General features: G+C 46.1%; 1 protein-coding gene and 1 long non-coding RNA gene across 13 annotated transcripts in view; one reads left to right on the top strand and one right to left on the bottom strand.

Annotated features, from left to right (window-relative positions):
- RAP1GAP2 (RAP1 GTPase activating protein 2) overlaps positions 1–21,562 on the bottom strand; it is a 194,404-nt gene that overhangs the window by 979 nt on the left and 171,863 nt on the right. For all 12 annotated transcript variants that reach the window (XM_079955552.1, XM_079955559.1, XM_079955553.1 and 9 more), the window contains 12 exons: positions 20,801–20,930; positions 20,293–20,448; positions 18,669–18,740; positions 17,055–17,141; positions 14,350–14,484; positions 7,836–7,973; positions 7,358–7,476; positions 6,154–6,267; positions 5,546–5,663; positions 4,831–4,957; positions 2,002–2,078; positions 933–973 (listed from right to left, as the gene is read on the bottom strand). In XM_079955552.1, coding sequence (XP_079811678.1) covers positions 965–973; positions 2,002–2,078; positions 4,831–4,957; positions 5,546–5,663; positions 6,154–6,267; positions 7,358–7,476; positions 7,836–7,973; positions 14,350–14,484; positions 17,055–17,141; positions 18,669–18,740; positions 20,293–20,448; positions 20,801–20,930 — 1,282 coding nt within the window. In that variant the 3' untranslated portion in view covers positions 933–964. The remainder of the gene's footprint in view (positions 1–932; positions 974–2,001; positions 2,079–4,830; positions 4,958–5,545; positions 5,664–6,153; positions 6,268–7,357; positions 7,477–7,835; positions 7,974–14,349; positions 14,485–17,054; positions 17,142–18,668; positions 18,741–20,292; positions 20,449–20,800; positions 20,931–21,562) is intronic.
- Positions 6,274–8,959, top strand: LOC307204376. Its single transcript, XR_013833653.1, has 2 exons — positions 6,274–6,491; positions 8,072–8,959. It is a non-coding gene; the product is annotated as an uncharacterized lncRNA (long non-coding RNA).

The following is a 21,562-nucleotide window of genomic DNA, read 5'->3' as shown; positions in this document are numbered from 1 at the left end:
CCAACACACATAAAAATATAATAAAACATTAAACATTTTTTTTTTAAATCCCCATACAGAGCTGCCTTCAAGTTGTGTAGTTCTTTATCTCCTTTACATCAGGGCTGCCTTCAGATGTCTTCTAAAAGTCAGATGTTTATTTCCTTGACATCTGATTAGAGAGTGTTCCACAGGGCGGGCGCCACTACTGAGAAGGCCCTCTGCCTGGTTCCTTGTAACCTCACTTCTCGCAGTGAGGGAACCGCCAGAAAGCCCTCAGAGCTGGACCTCAGTGTCCGGGCTGAATGATGGAGGTGGAGATGCTCCTTCAGGTATACTGGACCAAGGCTGTTTAGGGCTTGAAAGGTCAGCACCAACACTTTGAATTCTGCTCGGAAACGTACTGGGAGCCAACGTACTGGCCTTTAGGGCCAGTGCTACATGGTCCTGGCGACTGCTCCCAGTCACCAGCCTACCTGCCACATTCTGGATTAGTTGTAGTTTCTGAGTCACCTTCAAAGGTAGCCCTACGCAGAGTGTGTTGCAGTAGTTTGTGGTGGAACAACTGCAAGCATTCCTGGATGGTAATTGGTTATCCTGATTAAGTTCAATCTGGGTTCAGGTCTGGGTTCTGGACTGAATCAGTCTTCCCTCACCCCACATGTGCTGCCTTGCCCTTGCAATTGTGGGGTCCCAGGCCAACATGACATTAGCACGCTGGGCACGCATGCCCTGTGATGTGTGCACACGCCATCAGCATGCCCCACGGCATGCGTGCACAGCTGCCACAGAACTTTGAGGGGACCTGGCTCCTTCATTTAAATTTCGGGTGGGGAAGCCCCTGCCACCCCCCTCCTCAGCACCTCTGCCTCTTACCTCCTGCTGGATGCAAAAACAGAAAACAGAAGGTACAGGAGGACCATCTCTGTGAGACCTTAGCCCAACCGACTCACCTTTTTGGGAGGTCTGTAGTCTTATCCGTCAGCTAATGTGTCTGCAAGGAAAGGAAAAGGATCGGCTGACTTCACTTCATGCCTCATTTGCTCTATTGCAGTGATGTGTTGCCCTCCACGTATGTGGACTCCACCTCCCATTGGCCCCCACCCACCTCATGCATGGCCAGAAGTATGGGGTCCTGGAACTTGTATTCCACTTCCTGGTTTCCCACAGCCATCTGGTTGGCCACTGTGAGGGCAGGCCTGATCCAGGAGGGCTATTCTTATTACGTCCTTAGACATAATAAGTTAGTAGCCACTGATAGCCTTCACCTCCAGGAATTTTAAAGCCGTCCAAGTTAGTGGCCATCACTGCCTCATGTGGCAGTGAGTTCTACTGTTTCCACTTTCCTTTATCTTCCACAATCTTCTTTGGATGCCTTCCGGCGTTATGAGAGACCAGGGGGTGGGGACTTTTCTCTATTCAGTTTCTCCTGCCCATGCATAATTTCCTAAACTTCAATCTTGTTGCCTTTTCTCTAAACTAAAAAAAAAGTCCCAAATGTCCCTTCCTAGGGGAGTTGCTCCATTCCCTTTGATCAGTTTGGTGGCCCTTTTCTGAACCTTTTCCAACTTTTCTGTATCCTAGTTGCTGGGAACTGCAGATGGAGAGATTGCTGCTTCACTCATGTCACGCTTGCGAGCCTCCCCTTGGGACATACACATATGGTTGACCTCTGTGAGAACAGGGCCTGGATAGCTCAATTGGGTAGAGCGTAGTGCTGGTAACACCAAGGTTGCAGGTTCGATCCCTGTATGGAACAGCTGTGTATTCCTGCATTGCAAAGCTTTGGACTAGATGGTCCTCAGGGTCCCTTCTAATTCTATGACTAGACTGGCCAATGTACAGACTCTTGTTGTATACTTATGTTGCTGAACTACAACTCCCATCAGCCCAAGCAGGCATGGCTAATGGCAGGGGATGATGGGAGTTGTAGTTCCTGTAACATCCGGAGGGCCAAAGGTTCCCCAGCTGTAGATTGACCAATGTCTTAAGTCTACGGCAGGTTGATACGTTCAAACTTACCGGGCCAGAACTTGAATGGCTAAGTTTATCAAAACGAAATTTAAGATTTGACCTCGGAGAATTCCTGCTCTTCATATCTGTTTGAAATAATAATAATAACCCAGTGAAAAAAAACCGGTGTTTGCTTCAAATGATTGAACTCAAGAGTCTCCAATGAGGTGCTCTCTAAATGTCGCTGGATCACAACCCCTGTCATTCCTGATCATTCCTGTCTGGGAATGATAGGAGTTGGAGTCATCTAGAGGGCACCATTTTGGCTACCCCAGATTTACAGTGGTGCCTCGCAAGATGAAATTAATTCGTTCCGCGAGTTGCTTCGTCTTGCAATTTTTTCGTCTTGCGGAGCGCGGATTCCCCGGGTATTAACGGCTTTAAGAAAAAAGGAAGCAAACCTGCAAGACGTTTTCGTCTTGCAAAGCAAGCCCATAGGGAAATTTGTCTTGCAAAGCACCTCAAAAAACGGAAAACCCTTTCGTCTAGCGAGTTTTTCGTCTTGCGAGGCATTTGTCTTGCGGGGCACCACTGTAATGGAATGAATCTAAACCAGACTGGAACCAGTTTAGTTTAACAGAAGGACACTGTTAAAATGAAAACAACAATGTGTTAATTTTGCGGTGGCCTGGAAATGGGAGGAGGGCCGCCTGCTCACATGATTTTCCCCAAGCCATCCCGTGAACTGTAGTTTACCCCTTAAAGAACTACAATTCCTAGCACTTTAAACAAACTACAGTTTCCAGGATTTGGGGGCAGGGGGAGCCATGTGCTTTAACTTTATTGTGATGTACGCAGGGTTAGAGTCTTTCATTATTTCAGAGTAGTTAAGAATTGCCCAGAAAAAGTCCTAGCAAAGGAAGAACGGATACAAAAACTTATGGAATATGCAGAAATGGCAAAACTTACCGGAAGAAGAAGAAATCAAGATAACAATTTTTTAAAATAAAAGAATGGAAATGGTTTATTGAATCTTTACAGATAGATTATAAGCAGATAAAAACACTGGCCAGATTACTGTAACAACCTGCAGTTTTATAAGAGCATATATTTAAAGAAGACGAATAAATGAGCAAATTAAGTTAATTTGGATATGCAGAAGATATTGAAAACAAATTTAAGGAACCACAGAACGAGGGGGAAGGAAGTCAAGTTTTGAAATGTCAAAATGGTTGTAAAACTACTGAAATGTATAAACTTGAAAAGTATAAATAAATAAAATAAAAAATAGATGATGATGATGATGATGATGATAAAGAATTGCAATAATAATAATAATAATAATAATAATAATAATAATAATGAATTGCCCAGGAAAACAGGCAATATGGCTGCAGTCTCAACCCACTTCCTTGATAGCAAGTTCCGCTCAACCTCACTGGGGCTTACTTCTAAGTAGGACTCCCCAGTGATCGTCTTTTACATGTATCAGGAGGAGAGCAACCGGAAATGAAATGCTTAACCAATTATTGAAGTTTTTGATGAAAGGAGTGGGAGGGGGGTGCAAAGAAAATGAGAGAGAGGGAGAGAAGGAAAGGAGACCTGAAGATCTTCCTCTTTTTCCTAGGTTGATCTATGTGACAAAACAGACCCGTTTTTATATATGCTGATTTCTCCACAGTGCCCCAGCCATGCAGGTGTGCTTACTAATCACCAAGAGCAATCCAAGTTGGTTAATCGAGTGAAGCAAATTTCTATTTTTGTCACTGTAAAAGCCTCATGGGGAGCTCAGGGAAACTTGTCACAGATAAGGCAGCCCAGCACATTCTGATCTTATGTGTGCCCTGATTCTGCTTGATTTTTAAAAATTATTATTACTTATTATTACTGTACATTTCATGTCAGCTTGGATAGCTCAGTTGGTTAGAGCATGGTGTCCATTTGGGACAGCTACATATTTCTTGCGTTGCAGCGGGTTGGACTAGATGATCTTCAGGGTGCCTTCGAACTCTACAATTCTATTATTTATAGACCACCTTTTCTCTAAATAGCTCAAGGTGGCAAAGGCCCTACTCCTTTTGGTGCACTAATGTATCATTATCCCCAGGCCATCACAGCCTTGAAGGAAATTAACTGGAGTTAATTGACTTTTACACTTGTCTTACACTTGTTGATTCCATTAGATTCACTATGGTCAGCATCCTGCTCAGCATACAGGGTCTGACTTAGTCACATGTTACTTTCAGGGGCTTCGAAGTGGGGCTACACAACCTATCACACACACACACACACACGTCTGACATTCCCTTTTCACACTCAAGCTCTAATTAAATTCGAACATCTATTGAACCCAGCCATTTAGCACCCACAGACCGATAACTATACAAAAAAAGCATAAGTTCGAAGGTGGAGGACAGAAGGAAAAAATTGCCACCCAACATGTCTGACTGAGGGTGGATCTACACACGCGGGGGGGGGGGGGGGGAAGGATGCTATAAATAAGTCAGAAACTAAATCGTTTTAACAAAAAAAAAAAAAAACCTGCTATGGAAAACCGCAAATAATTTTGTTTTGTTCCCCAGCGCCATCTGGTGTTGCATGTTTACAACGCATTCAAAATGCTGGTTGTTGTTTTTTGTTTGGTTGGTTTTTTACTAATGTAGCCGTGTCATGAGACATCCATTGCCATAACCAGGGGCGGACTTTGGTAATCTTTGTTAACGTGATGCCCCGAGTGGCCCCAAAACTTGGCACCTCCAAATGGATCTTCTCAATACTGGATCTTCTCAATTTTTGCACCCCCTCAGCTCAGCACCCACACTGCCCGAAATCCAGCGCAGGCCATAACCACCACCAGGCTCCTACTAATACCATCTTGGTAACTTTTGCCCAACTCACCTGTTGGGCTCCTGCTCATTATCACCGGTGTGGCGGCAGATGCCAGAGCCGGATTCTCATTACTTTGGGAAGGGCTGTAGACAAAGACGTCTTGCTTGAATGGTGACGCTGTGGAAGGCTGGCTGCCCTGAGGGAGATCGAGGGAAAGGGAGAGAGTTGGAGGCTTGATGGCGAAGTGCAACACACATTTTGTTCCTGGAGTATATTTGAAGAGGGGGAGCTATGTGTTTGGGGCAGGGGTCACCAACATGGTGGCTGCAAGTGCCCGTGTGCCTGCCAGTTCCTCCTACGCTATCCGCAAAAGGTCTCAGGAACTATCCCCTCAAAAACCACAACACGCAAGGGAATGTTTGTTTCTCTTAATCAGTGCCTGGCTGGTCTTCTCCTATGCAAAACTCATTACGCCAAACAAACCACGGCAGCCATTTTGGAATGTTCCACACGCGCCACGCTGGCCATTTTGTAATTTGCCCCATGGCAGCCATCTTGTGACACGCGACACAATTACAAAAGCACCCCCTGGGCGACCCCCGGCTTATTGGCGTGTCGGAGAGATGGATGTGGTTGCGAGACTGAGAGGCTGAAATGATATTGTGCCCGAGGAGAAGGTGGGGGCAGCTGTGTGCCTCCTGGTTTATGCAAATGTCAACCGGCTCAGGAACATTGGCCCCCTGAGAGACCAGTCAATATCGGAAAGCGAAAACTGCATTATTACCAGGCTTTCATATTCTTCCATGTTTTCACTCTCGCCTGCCGTGCTGCTGAAGCTGCTGGTACTTGAGGATGAACGGGAGATGTTTGACCTTCCGTTTTCTTTGAGTTTAATAAATGGCCTGGAGTCAAAGGAGAAGAAGGCAGAAAATTAAAGCTCGATGGTGGTGATGGAGCTTAGAAAAATCCCCCTCTCTGAATTCCTCCCCCAGGATTCGGGGTTCTGTAATACCCCATATTGTTTCCAGAGCTTATCTGCCATCCTTTTTTGTTCTCTCCCCGCCCCCCCCCCCCCGGTTCAGACTTTGGGTTGTATCCACATATTCACACCATACAATTAAAGCACAATGATACCACTTTAAACAGCCAGATCTGGGATCTGTGGTTTGTTCAGGAGTAGCTGAGAGTTGTTAGGAGACCCCAATTCCCCTCCCAGAGTTACAGTTTTTAGAGTGGTTTAACAATCAATCTCTCTTGAATCCTGGGAACTGCAGTTTACTCTTCACAGAGCTATAGTTCCCAACACCCTTTACAAACTACAACCCCCAGGATTCTTTGGGGGAAGCCATGTAGTTTCAACGCATGGTATGGACACGATTTGTGTTTACTTACCTCTCTTTGTTGGGACAGATCTCTGGAGAGCTTGGGTTTGAAGAGGCCTCAGACCTGATTTCTTGAGAAGTGTGTCCTCCTTCAGGGGTCTTCGGTGTTCCTGAGCCACTGTCACTATGAAAAGAGCAAAACACTAGAGTAGCATAACTTTCAAACAAATCTATCTTGCCTTCTCATACTGTTAACATTCTGCTCCAGCAGGTCTCAGATGTGGCTGTAAGGCTGGGTAGGAACAGCATAAATAAGTGTGTGTACAGAGCTGTCAGCACAGTGACTGCTCCATCACTCTTTGAACCCAGAGGTCTGTCCCTGAAGTGAGGAAGAGCAGAAGTGATGAGGTAGGAATCTCTGCCTTCCTCAGAGGAATAAATTTGTGGCTGGCAGGAAGGTGAGGAATATCTCTACTAATAATATTTTGCTAATGATGTTGTCACGCTGCAGTTCACATGGCTGCCAACAGGTGTCACTGCAAACTACAGCATGACAACAAAGTGATCTCTCAGAGCTGCAGAGCCATAGCAGCAGTATAGGAGGGTGAAGAGAAGGGAACCAGAGGTGGAGGCAATCCAGCAAGTAAGTCATATGAATAAGCAGCCTGGTGCCCCAGGCCAGTGAGTGGAGGTATTGCAAAGTCTAAGGGAAGGGTTTTTTTTGTGAGGTGTCAAGAGAAGGGTGGCTTTGACAAAGAGTATGGGGTGAGAGGAAGAGTGGCTTTCATGAGATGAGGGGTGGTGGTCAGGTGGAGCTGGGTGCAGCTCCTAGTAAACACATATATAAATGTAAACACGCTAGCATCCAGCACAACTAATTACAACTACTAAACAAATGGAAAAATCGTTAAGATGTCTGCCTCAACCCTCAACAATTTTCATGTTGTTCCAGGGGCAGCAGAGTTTGAAAGCTATAGCTACAACGAAAATAAAACATACAGTGGTACCTCGGGTTACAAACACCTCGGGTTACAGACTCTGCTAACCCAGAAGTAGTACCTCAGGTTAGCCCCAGGATGAGAACAGAAATTGCACAACGGCGGCGCGGCGGTGGCAGGCCCCATTAGCTAAAGTGGTACCTCAGATTAAGAATGGTTTCAGGTTAAGAACGGATCTCCGGAACGAATTAAGTTCATAACCAGAGGCACCACTGTATTGCAATGGCTCCAGAAATGCACGGCACCAGAACTATCCATCTGTTCTGAGCAAGTTACCATCGAGTCCGAGGCTCTGCCTGGCTCTCTGATCCAGTGTGCAGACGAGGGAACAGCCCTGACCGCCTCTTTATGGGACTCCTGGACTGGTTCTTGGCTGTAGCTGCTGATACCGGAGGCTGAGGAGACAGGCAAACAAAATTATAACCCTTTTACCAGGCTCACAGTTGCCTGTGAACTGCATAGCAATCTTAATTTTTTTATTTTACATACTGGCAATGCATATAAGACTATAAAATAATCCCAAAGATACCCCAAATCTTCCATAACTGCATAAGATACTGTTGTACACACAAACATACTTGGTTTATGCAATCAAGAGTACATCTCCTTTTTGGACTGGGGAATGGAATGAACGTTTTGAAACACAGAGAGAAGAAGAGGTTGTGATGGCATGGCTGCCAGCCAGTCAGTGCTGCGAAGAGCCAGGTTCCGCCACAAACAAGGGGTGGACACACCCTAGTTGTACTGCACTTACAGAAAAGGTGGCCTTCGTTATTTCGCCACTGTTGTGCGCAATCCCTCCGCTCAAGCTACCAGGGATTCCTCCGCTCTGATGCTTCTTCTGACTCCCAACCATGGTTTCCATGGAGTGACTGCGGACCCGGATGGCTCTCTGGCAAGGGGTGACAAGAAGAATTGGAAAGTTAAGATCTTGATCAGAAATTTGCCACAATTTACCATTTGAAATAACGTCACAATTTTGTACTATAGTATCTCACTGGAAGGACAGATCGTGAAGCTGAGGCTCCAATACTTTGGCCACCTCATGAGAAGAGAAGACTCCCTGGAAAAGACCCTGATGTTGGGAAAGATGGAGGGCACAACGAGAAGGGGACAGCAGAGGACGAGATGGTGGAACAGTCTTCTCGAAGCTACCAGCATGAGTTTGACCAAACTGCGGGAGACAGTGGAAGACAGGAGTGCCTGACATTCTCTGGTCCATGGGGTCACAAAGAGTCGGACATGACTAAATAACTAAACAACAACACAACAACAACAAATCTACACATTGCAAACTGTGGGTCTTAAGTCACCCCAAAAAAACAACAACCTGAAACCACATTATCAGTACATAAGAGGGTGGTATCGGGAGGTTTGGGGGGTGGTGGTTAATACAGGTTTGTAGCAGCACAAAAATATTTATGGGGGAAATACTAAGGAGTGAAAAGAGCATCTGCCAAATGTAGATCATGCATGCTCAGTGGGCATGAAATACTGAATAGGAATAGAGTAGCGTGGGAAAGGGTGTGGCTGACTGGCTGGATCCCCCAAAATACAGGAGTCCTCATATTTACTGACATTTTACCAACTCTTTAAGACACACCTGTTTAGATAAGCATCCCCTGACTTGAAGCTCTTCCTTTGGCTGTTGTTTTAACAGTTAAGATGCTCTGGTGTTCTTGCTTGAGTATCTGTATTAATGAAGGGTACCTGTATTCTTTTATCATTAGTTTGATTCTTGTTATTTTTCGTTTGTGAGCTGCCTTGGAATTTCTTCATGAAATGAAAGGCAGTGTACAAATTATGTTCGTAATAGGTTAACAGGAGCCATAGGCGCCAACTCCATAGGGCTGAAGTGTCTTCAGCCTCCCCTCCCCCCTAAAGAAGTCTGTCGGGACTGGGCTGAGCCCTGCCCCTGCCCCAAGCTTGAGGGGCCGGGTCTCGTGGCAGTGGGGGCGAGCCTCATGGCCTCAGTGACCCTCGCTGGGCCTCGCTGGGCCTTGCCTCCTCCCACTATCGACCTCCTCCTGATGCGCATCATGCATTGCGCAATGCTTGAGACATCACATGTGTGTGACGCCCCCCCCCCCCGCCCCGCCCCCCAATTTTGGGTGCAACTTGACTCCTCTGACAGGAGCGCTCACTGCAATCGTTAAAGAGATTGGTTGTTTAGTGTAACTAGACAGTTGGTATGGTGTTACAGAGTGCTCAAGTCCCCAGTAAGCGTATCTTTGCACAGAGCATTGTGCATATCCATCCTTTTGGTGTGGTGGTTTGCAGGAGTGCATTCTTGATATACTCATAGTATGACTGCATTGAGATTATTTTTGTGTGGTGCTTTAGCAGCGCACAGGAGCACATGCTTGCCCCTGTAGGAGCCTGTCCAACCTAAGATCTGCATCAAATACCCTGACATCTGGGCTACCAGTGACAGCTCTAAACTGATGTGTACGGTGTACCACAGGCAAAACAAAAAACAAAAAACCGTTTCGGGTGGTGCCCCTGCACTTTGGAACTCCTTTCCTAGGGAAATGGCTCCCTCATTGCTAGTCTTCGAGAGGTCCTTAATGGGATTTTTATTCCAGTCCACATCTGGCTAACGTTACAGTGTTGTGCTTCCAAAAAAATAAAATAAATAAAAGCTGGTTCCTAAGCCATTCAGTTCAGAGAGACGGTCTTGGGACATATGGGCAACTAGTGGAAACCTTTTAGGACCCAGTGTTATGTGTTCCAGGCAGCCAAACCGCTTGATGGTCCAGCACCTGCATTTTGCACCAGCTGCAATCAGCAGACCATCCTTGAGGGCAGCCCCACAGAGAGTATTCAACAGTAATCTAACTAGGAGGCTTCCACAGGATGGGTTGTTTTTGCAAGCTCAGGAACAGCTTCAGCTAGAAATCCAGGGGGAGATGGAAACAGGCAGTGAAGCCACTTGGGCCTCAATGGTCAAAGCAGGAGACAGGAGGACCCCCAGACTATATGCCTGATCCTTCAGGGGGAGTGCAGTTCCTGGACCCCAGATCTACCAATCCACAGCACCTCCATCTTGTCAGGATTCAGTTTCAGCTTGTTGGTCCTCAAGCACCACTAGGGGTTGGACTAGATAACCCTTGGGGTCCCTTCCAACTCTCTAAGTCTGTGATTCTCCAGACAACAGTGCTGCACCTGATCCAGATGCAAGGGGAAAGCAGAGCTAATTGTTGTCCGTGAACCGGAGACACACCATGCTCCCTCCATGAGTTGCACAGTGGCTCCCAGAGGATATTGTTGCCAATACTTTTGCTGATAGCTCAAGAAGCATTAACAGATCATTTCCTCCATTCATCTCCTGGCATAAGTTGGCAAGCATTTCATAACTTCACAGGAAGCAGTCTCGGTATAAGGCAGTCAGACCCTTGATCTATCTAGCTCAGTATTATCTCAACATTGACTGGTAGCAGCTGGAGAGCTTTCTGTGAGTATGAGAATCTCTGGGTGGATGATGGTAACCCCACACTAGCATTGGGAAAGAGTGTGCACATGTGCAAAGATACCTCTGGCCCTACTCTGCAAGCAGCATACATTGAGAATCTTACCAGGATTCCCTATGCATGATGCAACTAGGTTGATGGAACAGTCCTTGGTCATCTCTGGATCTCAAAGGGAAGACCATTAAAGGACTGTTGGTGAGCGGTCATAGAATCACAGAGGGACCCCAAGGTTCATCTAGTCCAAACCTAGCAACACAAGGATCACAGCTAAAGAATCCATGACAAGTGCCCCCCCAACCTCTGTTTAAAAACCTCCAAATGAAGGAGAGTCCACCATCTTCCAAGATCACAGCTTTTCAAGGTCACATCATGGTAACCCCTCCTCTGTCACTCCAAAAGGCAAGGTTAGAAATGGATGGAAATTGGAGGGATGCAGATTTCAGCTCGACCTTAGGAGAAAGGTTCCAACAGTAGGATCTGATTGGCAATGAACGTGTTGCCTCAGAAGGAGGTGGGCTGTCCTTCACTGGGCGGATTTCAGCCAAGGTTGACTGTCGCTTCCTCAGCCCTATACTTCTGTGACTTCTCCCAGGTCACACCAGGTTCTGCCTCTGCCTCGTAATCCAGGTTTGCCCCTTCGTGGTGACCTCATCAGCCTGCTGAACCCAAACTTTCCTGCTCTCTTGCATCAGCTCCCTTGTCTTCTGTGGGTTTTATGAGCCCTGTGAATGATGGGCTACTCATTTCAGAATGGCTCCCATCAAAACAAGAGCTAGTTGCACACATTTCATCGACACCAATACACACGTCTGATTGTTCTTGAAACAAATCAACACTGAACACAGGATCAGTTTGCGGTTTATTAGTATTCTGTACATATAACAGATAGAGAAAGGGAAATCAGTGCTTGAACACAAACACATGAGTTGGGATTCTCTGCATTTCTGGCAAGCATATCTGGCTTGCCACTGTGTGCCCAGAATGCTGGACGGGGTGGGCCATTGTCCTGATCCAGTAGGCTTTTCCTATGTTCTTAATAGTCCTCCCCCCCCCCACCTCCCAACATTCGATGCTTTATTGTTCCTGCTCTGCCCTGAATTCCACTCTTCCTGAATACCAACTTCTCTAGAATAAAGTTTCTGAATTTCAGAACAGAAGCGTTTGCAATTGGCCAGCAACTTTCCATGTCTACAGTTGACCACTGATGCATGATAATAATAATAATAATAATAATAATAATAATAATAATAATAATAATAATTTATTATTTATACCCCACCCATCTGGCTGGGCCTCCCCAGCCACTCTGGGCGGCTTCCATAAAAACCAAAAGTACAGTAAAATATCACACGTTTAAAACTTCCCTAAACAGGGCTGCCTTAAGATGTCTTCTGAATGTCAGGTAGTTGTTTATCGCTTTGACATCTGCTGGAAGGGCGTTCCACAGGGCGGGCGCCACTACCGAGAAGGCCCTCTGCCTGATTCCCTGTAGCTTTGCTTCTCGCAATGAGGGAACCGCCAGAAGGCCCTCGGCGCTAGACCTCAGCGTCCAGGCAGAACGATGGGGGTGGAGACACTCCTTCGGGTATACTGGACCGAGGCCGTTTAGGGCTTTAAAGGTCAGCACCAACACTTTGATTTGTGCTCGGAAATGTACTGATGCAATTGCAAGCTGGTCTTGAAGCTTGCATGTCACAGGTAGAATTGCTGCAAGCTTCTTTAGGGGTGTGTAGGCAATGGGTTGTGGTGGCCTATGTTGAAAAACACCCTTTTCCTTCCAGCCACCCAAGCATGCCTCACTAGCTGAGGGATGACAATCTCAAGGCAGAGGCACATGAGAAGAGGCTCTCCTTCAAATACTGTGGTCCTGAGCAGTGATGGACAAATTTCAGTGGTGCCCTGTGCAATGCTAGAATCCGGCTCACCTTGCCTCTCATGCTCCATTCTACAGGATTGTTTTGGCGCCTCCTGCAGCATGGCATCCAGTTTGGTCGAACTGGTCATGCTGCCCCCAAACCACCTCCATCTCAACCCATTAAGGACTTTCAAGATCAAAGCATTCAATAAATATCTTCACAAAACCGTATCTATTCAATCACGCGAAGACTGCATCTTTGTAGAGTTTTATTAAAGCACAAAAGGAATTAGTAAAATGTAGTGCCCACTGAGAATCTCTATGCAGCCATGAATATCATATCAATATTACTTTTTTAAAACCGTGTTTTATATGGGCAATAGAGCAGTGGGGAAGTGCGTGGAAGAGATGTAAATGAAGGAATTGGAAACTGTTCACATGCAGATTTATTTTGGGTGGAGTGGCGGGAATCAATAAAAGAATGGAGGGTTATTAAGTTGTTGGCTCTGCTTCAGAAAACAAAATCCAGGAATCCACAAGGGAAAGCACTCCTTGGTGGCCATTCAAGGAAAGAAGGTTACAAGGACTGGGAAGCGTTCCTCAATTTCCAAATCTCAAGTTCGTTTCTCCACAATTCCACATCAGTTTGTGATTTATTTTTAAAGACTTTGTGAAAACTGATTTGCATTTTGGTGTGGAATTCTGCTTGTATCCCATTTCCCCCTATGTAATGCTCTTCTGTTATTTTCACCAATATCTGCATTTTCTTACATGCACACTTTCACACTGGTATATGCATTCTTGGACATTTTTTTCTGGCTGTCCTTGCAAAATGTCAAAAAAACCAGGGTCGTTTCAGTTTGCATATTGTTTCCAAAAGCATGAATGAGGTAGATGAGCCTTTAAGGGCGAACTGAATCAAATTCCTCCCCCATTTCTAGTCCGTGGACAATCCAGTACTTCCTTGCAGGAAACAACAGCCCCTGAAGCAGGCGGGACTTACTTCTGAGTAGATCCATACAGTTTTGTGCCATTACTTCAAGCTACTTACCGCTACCTGCCTGACTTCAGAGCTAACTGGAAACAAAAATCTGATTCCCTCAGTGTGTGAAAGCGACAACAAAGTGAAAATGAACTTCTGTGATTCCTTGCTGCGTCCTGGAGGAGGAGGGGAGAGAGATAGCCGTCTGTTTCCCCGTCTCTCGTCCCATTACATATCTACACGGGAAACATGCTGAGAAGTAAATAAGCTATCAAGCAGACCAGCAGAGCTGTCCAGAGGTAAAAAGGCAGCTGTAAAATTATTTCGACAGTTGTTTTCCTCGCAAGCCCTGGGACACCCTGAAATGCCAAAAGAGCAAGGAAATCCAATTTCATATCAACGCGGAGAAGGCATTAGAGAGGAGCGTTAGCATGTCTCAGGCGGGGAGGGGAGGGTATCTTGTAACGAAATGGTCCTTTCAGACAAAGGTTTTGGGAGATGTTCCAAGCAGCTGTAGCTGGGGAGATAGTGTGGTGCGCAGGAAAAGGCCGGGGATCTAGGAATAAAAGGATCCCACCCAATGGCCTTATTCGGAAGCTGCCTTTGTGAGTCAGATTACTAGCCCATCTAGTTCAGTATAGTTTACACCAGAGTTGCCCAAATTTGGGTCAAATTTGGACCACAATTCCAAACATTCTATGGTTCTCTCCTTGCTGCCAGACACCCCTCCGCCCCCTTTTTACAGCACTGGACTGTTCCAAGTGGACCCGATCCAACTGCAGGCGATATGAGGCTGCCTCAATCCAATTTGGCCAAATCCGATATCAGCCTGATTTGGTTCAGGGTCTTGGATTTGGCCAGATCTGGTGCACAGTCCTAGTTTTAGCCCTTTCCCCCACACTGCAGTCTAGGCCCCAGACCTGATGAAAACTGGAAATCGAGAGCAAAGCTTCTCCGTTACCTTAAACGATTCCAAGAATCCTCCGTGGGCCCCATTCTCCAGCTTGTCCTCCTCTGAGCCCAAGCCCAACATCATTTGTGTGTGAATATGGAGATCGTCATGGAGGTTGTCCAAGAGGGCGGCTCGCGTCCGGTCCTGAAAGCATGTCAGAAGGCAACAATGGCTTTTAAAGGTACAACTGATCATGAGCAAAGTAGCAATGCATTGATAGGTTGGGTTCTCATGATGCTGTAACAGCCTGGCCAAAGAGGAATCCAGAGGCTGAGCGTGGCCTCATAGCCCCTAGAGGTGGTTCCATTAGAGTGAATGTTATGGTGGCTTACTGGGAAATGATATATAATGAAATGAAAAGGATGTTTAAAATAGTGTTTGTAAAAACAGAAAAGCAAACCAGAAGCTTTTCTTTGGGGAATTATAGGGACGGAACTACCTAAACTTTGCAGAAACCTATTTATGTATGCTACTTCAGCGGCAAGAATGTTACTTGCTCAGAAATGGAAAGAAGAAGAAGTCCCAGCAAAGGAAGAACAGAGACAAAAACTTATGGAATATGCAGAAATGGCAAAACTTACTGGAACAAGAAGAAATCAAGATAACAAGCTTTTTTATAAAAGAATGGAAATGCTTTATTGAATATTTACAGATAAATTGTAAACATAAAAAAACATTGGTAGGATTTTAGTAATAACCTGCAGTTTTATAAGAGTATATATTTAGAGAAGGTGAATAAATGAGCAAATTAAGTTAATTAGGATATGCAGAAGATATTAAAAATAAATTTAAGGAACTGCAGAAAGGGGAAATGAAGTCAAGTTTTGAAATGTGAAAATGATTTCAAAATCAGTGAAAAGTATATACCTGAAAAGTATAAATATTTTTTATTTTAAAAAAAGAGTGAATGGGTTGGTGTCCCACCAGCCTCAGCCTGTCCTTCAGTTGCCTCCTGCCTGCCTGCCTGCCTGCCTGCCTTCATACTTACAACCATTCCAGGAGATGGTATCTCAATACCTTCCTCCTTGGTCTCTGTTTCCCTTGTAGAGCTCAGCAAGGAGGAGGATGGGGACAAAACTAGAAGGAGAAGGCAGGGAGACCACCAGTAAGTGGCAGAGAAGCAGACGGCCAGCAGAGTCTGCTCATTCTAGTTTCATCTGCGTCCTCTTCCTCCCTGGTGAGTTCCACAAGAGGAACGCTGAGATTAAGGAGGAGGAAGAAGCTGACAGCCCATGCCAACCCCCTGGGCTGGTGGCAAGTAAGAAGTTAGGCAGGTGGGGGCTGGCAGACTGGCAGATGAGTAGGTTGAGTAGCCTTTATAGCGGAGGGAACGTCTCCACCCCCATCGTTCAGCCCGGACACAGAGGTCCAGCTCTGAGGCCCTTCTGGTGGTTCCCTCCCTGCGAGAAGTGAGGTTGCAGGGAATCACACAGAGGGTAGTGGCGCCCACCCTGTGGAACACCCTCCCGTCAGATGTCAAGGAAGTAAACAACTATCTGACTTTCAGAAGACATCTGAAGGCAGCCCTGTTTAGGGAAGTTTTCAATGTTGATCTTTTATCGGGTTTTTAGTATTCTCTTGGGAGCTACCCAGAGTGGCTGGGGAAACCCAGCCAGATGAGCAGGGTATAAATAAATTATTATTATTATTATTATTATTATTATTATTATTATTATTATTAATGACCCAGCGCCCCACTGGTGGAAATTTCACCTGGGACAACTAGAGAGCAGTGAAAAAGCAAGAGCTCAGGGGGTTTCAGACTCAAGAGAAACAATCAGATTTGTTTCAGGAAACTGAGCCCTCCTGTATGCAGCTCAGCCGTTAATTGGCGATAAGTATGTAATTAATAGAGCTGCAAGCTTTAATCTGCAGATGAAGCAAGATTAATCAACTAAAGCTTTTGTGGATTAATCAGTCGGAGGTAATTTTAATCAGGGAGGGCAAAGTTTAATTGGTGGGTATACGCGCGCGCGCACACACACACACACACACACACTGCAAACCTATACACACTTCCCTGAGAAGATTGCACTCTAGGGCTCATATAACCAATATGGTAGGAATTATCTGAGCAAGTGACAGCCCTAATAATGATAGGCTACATGGGGAATTTATCAATATTTCCAGTGGCTGCTGATTGCCATGGAGACTGATAGGGTAAAAGGCAAGAAGCCCAACAATATTTGAAAAAAAATCTGAAGAACTTAAAGGTATTTACTTGAAGAACAGAAAAGATCCTGTCTATTTGACTAGTTGGAAAAGATGTTCCCACACCCAGGCTGTATAAGAATGCCTCCAGACTGCCAGTGTTTTTCAGGTGGGATTCAAAAGCATACTAAAACTTTAGCTCAGCTCCTTTAAGTAAACTGAAAGGGTTTAATAATAATAATAAAAATATTATTGTTATTATTATTATTATTATTAATACCCCACCCATCTGGCTGGGTTACCTGGGTGCAAGAAATCTACTTTTTAAAAAGAACCAGACTTTGTTGTGGTTTGCAAAGTGAAAAGGAAATGTTTTGAAAAGTGTGGGAAGAAGGAATGGCTAATGGGAAGATGTTCTGCAAGGGAATCAGGATGAATGCAGAACTTGTGGTCATATAACCGCCTCATAAACAAATCAGAAATGACCTGAATTTCCAAAGCAAGAAGTATTTGAGGTGAAGAGGTCCTCCACTGCTAATCTTCTCCAGGTCAACCCGACTTACCTCGAGCTTTGCAAACTTGTCTGATTTGCAGCAGGCGTTCTCTGCGTTGATCAGCTTGGTGAGGAGAAACTCCCGAAATTCTGAGTTCTAGAGGAGAGAAAATAAAGGAGTGGAGGAACGGCTCAGAAAGAAAGCTGGAAACTCCACGCCCGTTTCGTATTCTTTGGATGCGATCTCCAGTGATCATGGCTACAGTTTCCAAATCCTTCTTTATTTGTGTTTCTTATTGCATTTATACCCTGGCGTTTCTCCAGAGTGCTCAAAGTGGTGTACATGTTTGCCCCCTCCTTCCATATTAGCCTCACAGCAAATCCTGTGAGGTAAAGGTTAGGCAGAGAGACATTGAGTGAGGCCCAAGATCACCCAGTCAGCTTCACGGCCAAGCGAGGAATTTTTGAACAATGGTTTCGCAGGTCCAGCACTCTAACCACTACACCACACTCCCGGAGTCCCAAAGCCAAGGATTCACCACTGCAGTAATATTATTAGCCCCTGAGGCCAGCCTATGGAATTTTGCTGCCCGAGGCAAAGGACAAGACAGCACACACACCCCATCCCTCATGCAGCAACACACTAGATTGGCAGTGAATCTTAAAAACATGCATAGTGTCAGGGCTGGAGTCAGCACGAAAGACGCAGGGCTCCATTGTCATGAATCTGGCTCTTTATTCGAGGAAGCAATGTACAACTCAACAACCTTTCCCAGCAGGTCTTGCCCCTTTGAAGCAGTTTCCAGGACTGAAGGCCCCTGCGTTCCTCCCTCTCTAAGGCTCCGCTTCTCCCGGATGTTTCCTAAACAGTCTCAAACTGTGTCTGCCCACCTCCGACCTCTGTTCCACCCTCCACATTACTCTGTGTGTTCTTGAAGACCAGGAGAGAGAGCAGAGCTTGTCACTGCAGGAGAAGGACACTCCTCAAATTCTTCAGCAGCCTCTAGTCCTGCCCTCCTCTGCTTCAGCCACGGAGTCTGAACTGCTCCCTGTCACCCGCTCTCCCTGCTCACAAAACCCCGTTGCCTCTTCAGCATCCCACCTCTCCTCCCAATCTTCGCCTTCTGACATCAGTGTCAGAAGCTTAAAGGGGGTGGGGATGTTAAGTCTCTGTCATCTTACAATGGCAGACCCCCATCCGGGGGGGGGAGAGATAGATTTTGCCCAGTGTGCCCCACTTCCACCAAGTCACTGAAAATGCCCCCCTACCACTTTCATGGGAAATAAGTAGCTGAGAGCAGTCATTCCATCAGACTGCCTCAGTGGCTGACGTGGAAAGCAGAGCTCCTCCCACCAGCTTTGCTGTAAGACCAGCTCCATCAGGCACCAGCTGGGCATTATGGGATGCACCAGGTTAAAAACTTGTACCTGAGTTTGATTTCCCCCTTTTTCTCTCCCTGTCCCTTCCCCTTGTGTGTCATGGGCTGTTGTTTTTTTTTGGGGGGGGATTGCAAGCCTGCAAGCAGAGACTGTCTTGCTTTAATTGATTTTAAGTAAGCCACTCTGGGAGCCTTTTTGGCTGAAGAGCAGGAAACAAATTCTCTAAATCATTGTCATCAATTGTCCCTGCAGGGAAAACAAGCAGGAGGTTTATTTAGCCTGCAAACTAGTAAACGTTCCTTACTTTTTGAAATACAGAAGGGTTTGGCAGCGGAGGACCAAATGCAGGGACATCTTCTCGTGCAGTTACAGCCACCTATCCGGGATGAAGCAAAAACACATTTGAAAACCTATATGGGGGTGGGGGGGATAGGAAAGCACAGGGAATAAATGCACAAAGTCAGATATAGAAAAATCGAGCACCCAGAATGCACAAATAGAAGCACTGCCTTCAGCAGGGGCTGGTCCATTGGAACAAATAGGGCACTGCCCCACCAGGTGGGGCCTTGAAGTGGAATAAGAGTGCTTTAAATATATATAGAATCATAGAGTTTGAAGGGACCTCGAGGGTCATCTAGTCCAACCCCCTGCAATGCCCAGTGTGGGGCTCGAACCCACAACCCTGAGATTAAGAGTCTCATGCTCTACCGACTGAGCTACCCCAGATGTTTGTGGCTTAAAGGAGTGCTACGAAAATGTAAAAATTAAAATAATTGAAAAACATGCAAAAACAATCAACGTCAGAATAACAAATCAGCAGCACAGGGCAATGGAGGAGGAGGTACAATGTCCCGAAACCTAAATAAAGAGGTAAATGAAGCTGAATGGAAGGGAAGGAAAAATAAAGAACGTAAGAAAAGGCTACTGGATCAGGCTAATGTCCCATCTAGTCCAGCTTCCTGACCTCACAGTTATCAGCCAGATGCCCCTATGGGAATCCTGCAAACAGGACCTGGGTGCGAGAGAACGCTCCCCTCCTGCCGTTTCCAGAAACTGGTTTTCAGAAGTATACAGTGGTACCTCAGGTTAAGAACTTAATTCGTTCTTAACCAGAAACTGCTCTTAACCTGAGGTACCACTTTAGCTAATGGGGCCTCCCGCTGCCACCGTGCGATTTCTGTTCTCATCCTGAAGCAAACCCAAGGTACTATTTCTGGGTTAGTGGAGTCTGTAACCTGAAGCGTCTGTAACCCGAGGTACCACTGTAATGCCTCTGAGAGTGGAGGCACAGCACAGCCATTGTAGCTGGTAGCCATCAATAGCCCTCTCCTCTCTGAATGTGTCCCATCCTCTTTTAAGGCCATCGGCCGCCATCCCTGCCTCCCGTGGGAGTGAGCTCCATAGTTTAGTTAGGCGCTTCGCGAAAGTGCCCTTGGTGTTCCACAGAGAGCCATCTTAATCCACCGGGCAAACACAGGGGGTCATAAATAACCCACGGAAGACAGAATTGATCTCTTGCTGACTGCAAATATTAACACGGCCAAAGCTGGGAGCGCAAGGAAGCGAGCGTCCTGCCGGCCACCTGCTTGGCCACCTTTGCTCGGATTGAATCCGCCCGCGCTTCAAGGACAGACACGAGAGATGTGCGCGGGCTCGGCGTGCTTAATGAATTTTGCTGCAAACTCGCAGATAGGCTAATAGCTTCGCCCTCTGGAGCGGCGGCAACGTGGTGAGCGCCAGCTGCCTCTCGGAGAACAAATAACCATTTTCGAAGAGGCTTAGCAGGAACTCTTTATCTCTGGCCAAGCAGGTACACTTTACACAAGCTCCCAAAGCAGTTATTTGTCAGATCTAAAAACAGATGCAGAGAGAGAGAGAGAGAGAGAGATAGAGAGAGAGAGAGAAGAGAAACCACCCGGTCCTCTTACTTTGTAAGATGCACTGTCTGCTTCAGGGTTTTCTGCCTGCACAACAATGTAGGCATGGAGGAAATTCGAGGCAATCATGTCTGGAACAAAGGGAGTGTTTTCTTCTTGAAATATAATGGCCACAATGTCGTTGCCAATGTGTCGCTTTCTCTGAAGCTGAAAAGATTTACAAAAAGGAGAAGGGTGTACATGAGGGTCCTTAGGTGGAAACATTTTCAAATGGTGTATCTTGGTCTAGCCCCCCTTTGCAACTCTGTGGAACACTTGTTTTCCTTTCTCGGATTTCTCCTGTAGAAAACAAGCTTGCTTTGGTCTTCCACAAGACTTGTGCGAAGTTGGCCCATCAGGTCATTGGTACCCTGGTGGAAAGCAATTCTCACCTTTTCTCGAACCCCTGGGGCACTTAATGAAGGCCAGGTCTCTCTCACAGACAGAGAGAGACACAAGTTCTGCCATGGGGCTTTTAGCCCCACTTGATGTTATACCCAAAGATACAAGGCCCTGTTACCTGCTGCGTGTCTCCCTCAGTGAAAGGAAGCTTGGTAGAGACGTGGAACATAATCTCTCTGTCCCTGAACACCGTGTACACGGACTCTGTGCCTGTCTGGCCGTGAGTGACATCGAGACCACCACGAAAGCTGGAAAGAAGTAAGAATAAAACAGACCTTTGACACCAATAATACTGATTTCATCAATGAGGGGTGGCAGGGGTCTGTGTGTGTGTGTGTGTGTGTGTGTGTCAGTGCAATCTTGCATGCCCAAGTCACTGACAGCTAAAAATGAGGAAATGTCTGAGATCCATGATTGGATCTCCTGCTGTTTGGGGGAAGTTGAGGCTGGATCCAAATTTGATCCAAGAAAAAGCAGAGTGGGGGCTGGCAACTCTGTCCCTCCCCAATGCCATATCCACAGTCCAATCCCCCCCCCCCGCCCCCCAAAAAACACAACTACTACTATTAGCCTTTCAATGGAAAAGCATAGAGTTAGAGGTCAGGATTCATGGATTTCCCTGTTTCTTATCTGTTTCCCCATTTATTTTTACCCATTTGAGTTTACTCAGAAATAAACCCCACTGTGTGTTAAGTTGGGCTGATTCCAAAAGTAGGTGTGTTTAGGGCGGCAGACAGAAACTGAAAGAAGTTAAGATGTGGTTAAGCCAAATCACCAATTAATTCAAGTGAAGCTTTCCCCTCTAAATCATCACATTGCCATTGGGTTGACAGTACAGTTACTGCCATCTTGAATCTGTCAGTGAATGAACAGACATGTG

Source organism: Podarcis cretensis, assembly GCF_951804945.1.
Source record: "Podarcis cretensis genome assembly, chromosome: 15".
Classification (NCBI taxonomy): domain Eukaryota; kingdom Metazoa; phylum Chordata; class Lepidosauria; order Squamata; family Lacertidae; genus Podarcis; species Podarcis cretensis.
This window is presented reverse-complemented; position numbering and strand designations above follow the sequence as displayed.